Source organism: Pyrgilauda ruficollis, unplaced genomic scaffold (assembly GCF_017590135.1).
Source record: "Pyrgilauda ruficollis isolate IOZ18807 unplaced genomic scaffold, ASM1759013v1 scaffold864, whole genome shotgun sequence".
NCBI classification, from domain to species: Eukaryota; Metazoa; Chordata; class Aves; order Passeriformes; family Passeridae; genus Pyrgilauda; species Pyrgilauda ruficollis.
In genome coordinates, this window is record NW_024530644.1 from 2288 (window position 1) to 14047 (window position 11760).

Here is an 11760-nt window from a genome sequence, read left to right on the forward strand (position 1 = left end):
TTTTGTGTCACTTTTGTGCCATTTTTAGGCTATTTTGAGGCCATTTTTGGCTCACTTTTGTGCCATTTTTGGGCCATTTCTGACCCATTTCCGTGTCATTTTTAGGCTAATTTTGGGGCTATTTTTGGCTCGTTTTTGGCTCATTTTTGGGCCATTTTTAGGCTCATTTTGGGGCCATTTTTAGGCTCATTTTTGGGCCATTCTGACCCATTTCTGCCCCTCTTTAGCACCCACCTGTAGAGCCCCAGGTCGGTGAACCAGTCCTGCACCAGCAGCACCACGTGGCACAGATTTCATATCATTTGGGGCAGTTCTGGGGGGTTGGGGCAGTTATTGGGGGGGTTTGGGTCACTTTCAGGTCAATTTTTTGCCATTTTTGGCTCATTTTTGGGCCATTTTTAGGATCACTTTTGTGCCATTTTTGGCTCATTTTTGGGTCACTTTGGTGCCATTTTTAGGCTAATTTTGGGGCTATGTTCTGGGGGGTTGGGGCAGTTATTGGGGGGTTTTGGGTCACTTTCAGGTCAATTTTTTGCCATTTTTGGCTCATTTTTGGGCCATTTTTAGGATCACTTTTGTGCCATTTTTGGCTCATTTTTGGGTCACTTTGGTGCCATTTTTAGGCTAATTTTGGGGCTATTTTTGGCTCACTTTTGGATCATTTTTAGGCTAATTTTTTGGGCCATTTTTGGGTCACTTTTGTGCCATTTTTAGGATCACTTTGGGGCCATTTTTGGGTCACTTTTAGGATAATTTTGGGTCACTTTTGCGCCATTTTTAGGCTATTTTTGGGGCCATTTTTAGGCTATTTTTGGGTCATTTTTGTCTCACTTTTGTGCCATTTTTGGGCTCATTTTTGGGCCATTTTTGGGCCATTTTGACCCATTTCCATGTCATTTTTCTGTCATTTTTAGGCTAATTTTGGTGCCATTTTTGTCTCACTTTGGGGCCATTTTTGGCTAATTTTGGTGCTATTTTTGGCTCATTTTTGGGCCATTTTTAGGCTAATGTTGGGGCCATTTTGGTGCCATTTTTGTGCCATTTTTAGGCTAATTTTTGGGTCACTTTGGCTCATTTCTGACCCGTTTCCATCCCTCTGGCACCCACCTGTAGAGCCCCAGGTCGGTGAACCAGTCCTGCACCAGCAGCACCACGTGGCACAGATTTCATATCATTTTTGGGTCCCTTTGGGGCCATTTTTAGGCTCATTTTGGGGCCATTTTTAGGCTATTTTTGGGTCACTTTTGTGTCATTTTTGTGCCATTTTTAGGCTAATTTTGGGGCCATTTTTGTGTCACTTTTGTGCCATTTTTAGGCTATTTTGAGGCCATTTTTGGCTCACTTTTGTGCCATTTTTGGGCCATTTCTGATCCATTTCCGTGTCATTTTTCTGTCATTTTTAGGCTCATTTTGGGGCCATTTTTGGCTCATTTTTGGGTCACTTTTGGGCCATTTTTAGGCTCATTTTGGGGCCATTTTTGGGCCATTTCTGATCCATTTCCGTGTCATTTTTGTGCCATTTTTAGGCTCATTTTGGGGCCATTTTTGGCTCATTTTTGGGTCACTTTTGTGCCATTTTTGGGGCATTTCTGACCCATTTCCATGTAATTTTTCTGTCATTTTTAGGCTCATTTTGTGGCCATTTTTGGCTCATTTTTGGCTAATTTTGGGCCATTTTTAGGCTCATTTTGTGTCACTTTTGTGCCATTTTTAGGCTCATTTTTGGGCCATTTTTGGGCCATTTTTAGGCTCATTTTGGGGCCATTCTGACCCATTTCCATCCCTCTGGCACCCACCTGTAGAGCCCCAGGTCGGTGAACCAGTCCTGCACCAGCAGCACCACGTGGCACAGATTTCATATCATTTTTGGGTCACTTTGGGGCCATTTTTGGGTCATTTTTGTGTCACTTTTGTGCCATTCTTAGGCTCATTTTTGGGCCATTTTGGGGCCATTTTTGGGCCATTTTGGGGCCATTTTTGGGCCATTCTGACCCGTTTCCATCCCTTCGGCACCCACCTGTAGAGCCCCAGGTCGGTGAACCAGTCCTGCACCAGCAGCACCACGTGGCACACCGTGAACAGGAAGGCGGCGATCTGCAGCGACTGCACCGCGCTCGTTAGCATCTCATTTGCATAGCCCCGCCCTCCCTCATTAGCGTGCCCCGGCCACGCCCCCACCTGGGTCTCCACGTAGGCGTGGGGCAGCGCGAACTCGGGCGGAAGCTTCCGGTCGTTGTTGATCAGGTGATCCAGGTGGGCGGGGCTAAGGATGGGCTGGGGGCGTGGCCAAAAGGGGCGGGGTCGGGGAGGCCACGCCCACAGCGGGGGGGTAATGAGGGTGGTTGGGGTAATTAATGGCGGTAATTAGGGTAATTAAGGGAATTATCATCGGGGGAATTATGGTAGTTAATTAGAGTAATTAGGATAATTAAGGGAATTATTGGGGGAGTTATGGTAATTAGAGTAATTAGGGTAATTAGGGGAATTATCATTGGGGAATGATGGTAATTAGAGTAATTAGGGGAATTATCATTGGGGAATGATGGTAATTAGAGTAATTAGGGGAATTATAATTAGGGAAATTACGGTGATGGGTGTAATTAAGGTAATTGGAGCAGTTAAAATTGGGGTAATTACGGTAATTGGAGTAATTACGGTAATTGGGATTATTATAGTAATTAGGGTAATTACGGTAATTAGGATGATCATGGTAATTAATCAGAGTAAATAGAGTAATTGGGGGAATTATCACTGGAGTAATTATAGTAATTATAGTGATTAGAGTAATTAGAGGAATTATAATTAGGGTAATTATGAAAATGGGAGTAATTACGGTAATTGGGGCAATTAAAATTGGGGTAATTAGGGTAATTACGGCAATTAGGATAATTGCAGTAACTGGGATAATTAAAATTGGGGTAATTACGGTAATTAGGGTAATTACGGTAATCAGGATAATTATGGCAATTAGGATGATTGCGGTAATTAGGATGATTATGGTAATTAGGCTAGTTACAGTTATTGGGGCAACTATAATTGGGGCAATTAAAGTAATTATACTAATTAGGTAGCTACAATAATTAGGATAATCACAGTAATTGGGGTAATTATGATAATTGGGCTGATTATAATTGGGGTAATCATGGTAATTAGGGTAACTAAATCTTTAAACTCCAAATTAAAGTTAATTAAGGGCAATTAAGCTAATTTTAAGGCATTTATTGGATAATTAATGCTATTACTGGAATAATTGAAGGTAATTAAGGGCAATTAAGCTAGCTTTAAGGTATTTCTCGGATAATTAATGCTATTAGTGGACTAATTAAAGCCAATTAAGGGCAATTAATCAACTTTCAGGCTAATTTTTTCACTAACCACCAGCATTTCCGTGCTCATTAACACTAATTAATGGCGATTAAAGCCGGGCACCGGCTGGATAAGGACAGCAGGGCGGTAATTAGCGCTGCTGAGGGTTAATTAGCGTTAATTAGCGGTAATTACCTGTGTGTCCAGGAAGAGCACGCGCTCCTGCGTGACGAACAGGTCGATGCCGCCGGTCTGGGCCCCCCCGCGCTCGCGCAGCTCCGGCGGCTGCGGCCGGAACACGAAGGAGCTGCGGGACCAGTATGGACCAGTATGGACCAGTACGGACCGGTATGGACCAGTACGGACCAGTATGGACCGGTATGGACCAGTATGGACCGGTATGGACCGGTATGGACCGGTACGGACCAGTATAAACCAGTAAAGAGTGGTATGGACTGATATAAACCAGTATAAGCCAGTATGGACCAGTATAAATCAGTATGGACTGGTACAGAGTGATAAGGACCACTATAAACCAGTATAAACCAGTATGGGCTGATATAAACCAGTATGGACCACTATAAACCAGTATAAACTGGTATAGACCGGTATGGACCAGTAACACCCAACCCCCTCCCAGTCCCTCCCAGTAACCCCAACCCCGAAACCAGTACAAACCAGAAACCCCAAATCCCCCTTTAACCCTTTCCCAGTCCCTCCCAGTAACCCCAACCCCGAAACCAGTACAAACCAGAAACCCCAAATCCCCCTTTAACCCTTTCCCAGTCCCTCCCAGTAACCCCAACCCCGAAACCAGTACAAACCAGAAACCCCAAATCCCCCTTTAACCCTTTCCCAGTCCCTCCCAGTAACCCCAACCCCGAAACCAGTACAAACCAGAAACCCCAAATCCCCCTTTAACCCTTTCCCAGTCCCTCCCAGTAACCCCAACCCCGAAACCAGTACAAACCAGAAACCCCAAATCCCCCTTTAACCCTTTCCCAGTCCCTCCCAGTCCCCCCCAGTACCGCGGGTCCTCCTCGGGCTGGTTCCCGGCCAGCAGTGACATCACCGTGGATTTCCCGGTGCCCTGCAGCCCCAGCGCTCCCACCACCAGCACGTCCGTCTGCTCCAGCAGGAACTGGGAGCGACTGGGAGTCACTGGGAGGGGCCTGGCCACGCCCCCGGCCACGCCCACCCAGCCAGAGCCACGCCCAACCCACTAAGCCCCGCCCCTGGCACATCCAGTAGCAAATGGGAGCAACTGGGAGTCACTGGGAGGCTCTTAAGCTCCGCCCACTCTGCTAAGCTCCGTCCCAGTGCGTCCAATAGGAACTGGGAGTCACTGGGAGCAACCTGGCCCCGCCCACCCCATTAAGCCCCACCCCTAACCCATCCAATAGCAACTGGGATTCACTAGGCGGCTCCTAAGCTCCGCCCCCTCAGCCCTAGCCCCACCCCATCCCAAAATGCGAGTCACTGGGAGGCTCTTAAGCCCCGCCCACTTCATTAAGCGGGAAGCCCCGCCCACCTCGAGGGCGCTGTCGCACCAGTTCATCTGCTCGTCCACCAGTTTGATGCTGCTCTTCATCTTCTCGGGCGCCGCCAGCCGCGCCTGCGCCTGCGCCGCTGGGGGCGGGGCCAGGGGGACACGCCCACTTCGGGGACACGCCCACCCGGCAGCCAAACCCCGCCCAGGTTTGGGGATACCGCGGTGGCCACGCCCCCCCGGAAACTCCGCCCATTTTAACGCTCAATAGGAGTGACTTGAATCCTTGAGCCACGCCCACTAGCTCTGGCCACGCCCACTGTGACCACGCCCATCCGAGGGACACACCCAGCTTAAACCACGCCCCTTTATTTCAATACTTTGGCCCCACCCACAAATTGGCCATGCCCACAGCGACCACACCCAGTTATGGCCACGCCCCCAGATTAAACCACGCCCCTTTTCCCATCATTTTCATACCTTAGCCTGACCTACAATCAATGACCACGCCCACAGTGAGCACACCCAATCATGGCCACACCCACCAGCCAAACCCCGCCCCTTGTCACCAGCCAATCATAATCTAGCTCTGCCCACAATGACCACACCCATAGAGGCCACGCCCACATCAGCCACACCCACCCCAAAGCACCCGATCTCCACCCAAGTCCCTTAATTATTGCAATTTAGCCCCGCCCCTCAATAAGCCCCGCCCATTTTAGCTCCTCCCACTCCCCGAGCCCATTTAAGCCCCGCCCACTCACGGTCCAGCGCGGCGGGCGGGGCCAATCCGCGGCTGTGCAGTTGACATTTTAACGCTCAATAGGAGTGACTTGAATCCTTGAGCCACGCCCACTAGCTCTGGCCACGCCCACTGTGACCACGCCCATCCGAGGGACACACCCAGCTTAAACCACGCCCATTTCCCCAAGCCGATCCCCTTTATTTTAATACTTTAGCCCCACCCACAAATTGGCCATGCCCACAGCGACCCACACTGGCCGGTTAAGGACAGCAGGGCGGTAATTAGCGGTGGTGAGGGTTAATTAGCGTTAATTAGCGTTAATTACCTGGGTGTCCAGGAAGAGCACGCGCTCCTGCGTGACGAACAGGTCGATGCCGCCGGTCTGGGCCCCCCCGCGCTCGCGCAGCTCCGGCGGCTGCGGCCGGAACACGAAGGAGCTGCGGGACCAGTATGGACCAGTATGGACCAGTACGGACCGGTATGGACCAGTACGGACCAGTATGGACCGGTATGGACCAGTATGGACCGGTATGCGCCCACTGTGACCACGCCCATCCGAGGGACACACCCAGCTTAAACCACGCCCCTTTATTTCAATACTTTGGCCCCACCCACAAATTGGCCATGCCCACAGCGACCACACCCAGTTATGGCCACGCCCCCAGATTAAACCACGCCCCTTTTCCCATCATTTTCATACCTTAGCCCCACCTGCAATCAATGACCACGCCCACAGTGAGCACACCCAATCATGGCCACACCCACCAGCCAAACCCCGCCCCTTGTCACCAGCCAATCATAATCTAGCTCCGCCCACAATGACCACACCCATAGAGGCCACGCCCACATCAGCCACACCCACCCCAAAGCACCCGATCTCCACCCAAGTCCCTTAATTATTGCAATTTAGCCCCGCCCCTCAATAAGCCCCGCCCATTTTAGCTCCTCCCACTCCCCGAGCCCATTTAAGCCCCGCCCACTCACGGTCCAGCGCGGCGGGCGGGGCCAATCCGCGGCTGTGCAGTTGATAGACAGGCTGGGTGGGGCGTGGCCCCTCCCTCTCGGTGGGCGGGGCCTGCGCCGGCCCCTCCCCCGCTGCCACCGAGGCCCCGCCCCCTCCCCGCCCCTCCTCCCCACGTGCTTTCATCAGCACGATGGGCGGGGCTGGAGCGGGAGGGGGCGGGGCTTGCGCCGGCCCCGCCTTGGGGGCAGCAGGAGGCGGCTGCTGGGGGGGAGGGAAATGACGTCATGGGGCGTAGCCACAACGAGTGGGAAGGGTCACGCCCCTTTGGTTGGTGGCCACGCCCCCCAGGCTCACCCGCTCGGCCGGGGGCTTGGCCAGGATGATTGGCGTCTTCTGCAGGGGCCCCGCTGGCTCCTCCCCCTGCTCCTGTGGGCGGGGCGAGGTCAGTGAGGCCACACCCACCACATTCACAGAAAGCCACGCCCACCCAGTATAGTCCCCGCCCCTTTCCAGACATCTCATTGGTTATTATATGGCTCTTGGCCACGCCCACAACTGCCACACCCTTAAAAAGCCACGCCCCCACCTTCCACCACGCCCTCTGTAGCAGATGTCAATCATTCCCAAGCCACGCCCCCATGCATAGCCAGGCCATGTACACCTGTCAATCACTCCCAAGCCACGCCTCACTCCACTGCAAACTGCTGTCAATCATGCTCAAGCCCCGCCCTCTCCCACATTAGCCCCTCCTACCACCAGCCCCGCCCCAACACCACTCCCACAACTGTCAATCATTCTCAAACCCCACCCCACCACCACTCCCATCCCCTCACAACCGCTGTCAATCAACCGCAAGCCCCGCCCCACCACCACTAACCCTCCCCACACAACCGCTGTCAATCAACCCCAAGCCCCGCCCCACCTCCACTCCCATCCCCACACAACCGCTGTCAATCAACCCCAAGCCCCTCCCGCCGTCACCCCTTAGCCCCGCCCACCCTCCTCTCTCCGCCTCCCTCCGTTTCCTTCTCTCGGTTCCAGCAGCGGCGCCGCGCGCCGGGGGCGGGGCTCTGCCCGGAGTCCGACATGGCGGCGGCTCCGGGCCCCGGGCGGCTCCCGGCGACGGCCCGGAGGCTCCTGAGGGGCTCCCGGAGAGGTTCGGGAACCGTCCGGGGGTGGGGGAGGGGTGGTCACAGCGCCGGTCACATGCGGGGGGGTCCGGGGGGGTCAGGCCAGCGCCAGCACTGCGGGGGAGGGGAGAGAGGCGTTACCTGGGGGCACCTGGGACACACCTGGGGGCACCTGAGACACACCTGGGGGCACCTGGGGGGTGTGGCCCAGGTGTGTAAGTCCCTCGGTGTCCCCTCTTTGTCCCCACAGGTGTGCCCAGGTGTGGCCCAGGTGTGGCCCAGGTGTGTCCCAGGTGTGTCTCACATCTCCCCACATTCCCCCCAGGTGTCCCCAGGTGTCCCCAGGTACCTCCAGGTCCCCCCCAGGTGTATCCCACATCCTCCCAGGTGTCCCCAGGTGTGCCCAGGTTTGTCCCAGGTATCTCCAGGTGTGTCCCAAGTCCCCCCAGGTGCCCCCCAGGTGTATGCCAGCTGTCCCCAGGTGTGTCCCCAGGTCCCCCCAGGTGCCCCCAGGTATCCTGAGGTGTGCCCCAGGTGTTTCCCAGGTGTGCCCAGGTGCCCCCCAGATGTCCCCAGGTGTGGGGGCTCCCGGCGCTCCCCGAGCCCCTGAGGGCTCCTGAGGCCGCTTCCGGTTCCTTTCCCGCTCCTCCCGCCCGCGCGCGGCCTGAGGGGGAGGGGGCGTGGCCTGCCGGAAACGCTGAGCGCATGCGCGGAGCTGCAAGAGGCGTGGTTTGTGACTTACTGCGCTGTAAGGGGCGTGGCCTGTCTCAGAGAGCAGCGCGCATGCGCGCATAAGTGGGCGTGACACCCGCGTCTCTGCGCGCGCGCGAAAGGGGCGTGGCTTGTATTTAAAGCGCCAGCGCGCTTTTAAATTAAAAATCCGATTAAATTAAATTTTTTAATTTTTTTGAAAAATTTTAATTAAAGTCTCGCACCGCTTGACCCTCCCCCCCCACCCAAAGAAAAAAACGACACCGAAGCCTCGTTGTGGTTTTTATTAACGGCGGGACAAGTAAGACAGGTGGGACAGGGACAGGTGAGATGGGAGATATGGACAGGTGAGGCACAGGTGAGAGATGGACAGGTGAGAGACAGGTAAGGGATAGGTGAGACAGGTGAGGGACAAGTGAGATGGGAGGTATGGACAGGTGAAGCAGGTGAGGAACAGGTGAGATAACAGACCAGTGAGACACAGGTGAGACAGGTGAGAGGTGGGACAGGTGAGACACAGACAGGTGAGGGATGGACAGGTGAGACATGGACAGGTGAGGGACACGCGAGACCCAACAGGTGAGACAGGTGAGGTAAGGACAGGTGAGACATTGACACATGCACAGGGGAGACGAGTGAGACAGACAGGTGTGGGAACTAAACCAGTCCAAACCAGTATAACCAGTACCCGCTGTCCAGGATGGGCCCGGTGCACTGCACCCCACACCAGTATAACCAGTACTCCCAGTATAACCAGTATAAACCATTATAACCCAGTATAACCACTATAAACCACTCCAAACCAGTGCTCCCACTCCAAACCACTCCAAACCAGTATAAGCCAGTATAACCAGTATAAACCATCATAACCCAATATAACCCAACAAAACCAGCCCAAACCATTATAACCCACTCCAAACCAGTATAAACCAGTCCAAACCAGTGCTCCCAGCCCAAACCAGTATAAGCCAGTATGACCAGTACCCGCTGTCCAGGATGGGCCCGATGCGCTGCAGGGACTTGGCCACGTTGAAGCGAACGTTGGCCACGGCGTCGGCGGCCATGCGCAGCACGGTGGGCAGCATCTGCGTGGTGGTCACCTCCTGGCCACACACCTCCGACAGCACCTGCGCAGGTGAGACAGGTGAGATCATACAGGTGAGACAGGTGTGACATGGACAGGTGAGATGGGACAGGTGAGAGGTGAGGTATAGACAGGTGAGATGGAACAGGTGAGAGGTGAGGTATGGACAGGTGAGATCAGACATGTGAGACAGGTGTGACATGGACAGGTGAGATGGGACAGGTGAGACACAGGGCCGTGGGCAGCATCTGCGTGGTGGTCACCTCCTGGCCACACACCTCGGATAACACCTGCACAGGTGAGACAAGTGAGATCATACAGGTGAGACAGGGGTGATATGAACAGGCGAGACACATCACATGGGACAGGTAAGACAGGTGAGATGTGAGGTGAGACATGGACAGGAGAGATGGACAGGTGAGACAGGCGAGACATGGACAGGTGAGACCAGACAGGTGAGACAGGTGAGATCATACAGGTGAGACAGGGGTGATATGAACAGGCGAGACACATCACATGGGACAGGTAAGACAGGTGAGATGTGAGGTGAGACATGGACAGGAGAGATGGACAGGTGAGACAGGCGAGACATGGACAGGTGAGACCAGACAGGTGAGACAGGTGAGATCATACAGGTGAGACAGGGGTGATATGAACAGGCGAGACACATCACATGGGACAGGTAAGACAGGTGAGATGTGAGGTGAGACATGGACAGGAGAGATGGACAGGTGAGACAGGCGAGACATGGACAGGTGAGACCAGACAGGTGAGACAGGTGAGATGTGAGGTGAGACATGGACAGGAGAGATGGACAGGTGAGACAGGCGAGACATGGACAGGTGAGATGGGACAGGTGAGACAGGTAAGGGGAGAACACGTGAGACAGGTGAGGTATGGACAGGTGAGACAGGTGAGGTGAGACAGGTGTGATATGAACAGGCGAGACACATCACATGGGACAGGTAAGACAGGTGAGATGTGAGGTGAGACATGGACAGGTGAGATGGACAGGTGAGATGGACAGGTGAGAGAACACGTGAGACAGGTGAGGTATGGACAGGTGAGACAGGTGAGGTGAGACAGGTGTGATATGAACAGGCGAGACACATCACATGGGACAGGTAAGACAGGTGAGATGTGAGGTGAGACATGGACAGGTGAGATGGGACAGGTGAGACAGGTAAGGGGAGAACACGTGAGACAGGTGAGGTATGGACAGGTGAGACAGGTGAGGTGAGACAGGTGTGATATGAACAGGCGAGACACATCACATGGGACAGGTAAGACAGGTGAGATGTGAGGTGAGACATGGACAGGTGAGATGGGACAGGTGAGACACAGGGCCGTGGGCAGCATCTGCGTGGTGGTCACCTCCTGGCCACACACCTCGAATAACACCTGCACAGGTGAGACAGGTGAGATCATACAGGTGAGACAGGTGTGATCCTATCCCACTCAGGTGCCCCCAGGTGTGCCCCCAGGTGTGCCCAGGTGTATCCAGGTGTGCCCAGGTGTAGTTCTATCCCCCTCAGGTGTGCCCAGATGTGTCCCCAGGTGTGCCCAGGTATGCTGTGGGTCTACCCAGGTGTACCCAGGTGTGGTTCTATCCCCCTCAGGTGTATCCCAGGTGTGCTGTGGGTCTACCCAGGTGTACCCAGGTGTGGTTCTATCCCCCTCAGGTGCCCCCAGGTGCGCCCAGGTACCCACGTTGATGCAGAAGAGCGTGGTCATGCGGTGCAGGTAGTTGGGGTCGGCGGCCATGGCCAGCACCTTGGGCACGATGGTGCCCTGCGCCCAGGTGTGCCCGAAGCGCTCCACCAGCTTGCGCAGGTTACTGGTGGCGGCCTCGCGGATGGCGTACACTGCGGGGAACCAGTACGGACCAGTAAGGACCAGTATGGACCAGTATGGGCCAGTATGGGCCAGTATAAACCAGTATGGACCAGTATGGGCCAGTATGGGCCAGTATAAACCAGTACGGACCAGTATGGGCCAGTATAAACCAGTACGGACCAGTATGGACCAGTATGGACCACTACGGTCCAGTGCAAACCAGCCCTGACCAGTATGGACCGGACCAGTATGGACCAGTATAAACCAATATAAATCGGTACGGACCAGTAAGGACCAGTATAAACCAGTATGGACCAGTATGGAGCAGTAATAACCAGTATAAACCAGTTTGGACCAGTACAAAGCACTATAAACCGATATAGATCAGTACAAACCAGTACGGACCAGTTTGAACTGGTATGGACAAGTGCAAACCAGTATGGACCAGTACGGACCAGTACCACCCACCCTCAGCAGCCAGTAAGCCTCCCAGTA

The 11760-nt window shown here is 54.1% G+C and overlaps 2 protein-coding genes across 2 annotated transcripts in view; both read right to left on the reverse strand.

Moving 5' to 3' along the window:
* The window catches only part of SMG9 (SMG9 nonsense mediated mRNA decay factor), a gene marked incomplete at its 3' end in the record, with an annotated part of 9473 nt that extends 1812 nt beyond the window's left edge, over positions 1-7661 (reverse strand). The window contains exons 1-8 of the mRNA XM_041488073.1: positions 7503-7661; positions 6859-6930; positions 6525-6765; positions 4838-4935; positions 4335-4447; positions 3502-3613; positions 2179-2274; positions 2018-2103 (exon numbers count right to left, since the gene is read on the reverse strand). Of these exons, the coding sequence (XP_041344007.1) occupies positions 2018-2103; positions 2179-2274; positions 3502-3613; positions 4335-4447; positions 4838-4935; positions 6525-6765; positions 6859-6930; positions 7503-7592 (908 nt within the window). The remainder of the gene's footprint in view (positions 1-2017; positions 2104-2178; positions 2275-3501; positions 3614-4334; positions 4448-4837; positions 4936-6524; positions 6766-6858; positions 6931-7502) is intronic.
* Positions 7662-9232: 1571 nt separating this feature from the next.
* On the reverse strand, positions 9233-11337 carry LOC121364654 (serine/threonine-protein phosphatase 2A 65 kDa regulatory subunit A alpha isoform-like; the record flags this gene model as incomplete). The annotated part of the gene is made up of 2 exons (XM_041488072.1): positions 9233-9472; positions 11140-11337. Coding segments are annotated over 2 exons (423 nt in total), but the record flags the coding sequence as incomplete, so codon positions are not given.
* Positions 11338-11760: the final 423 nt, after the last annotated feature.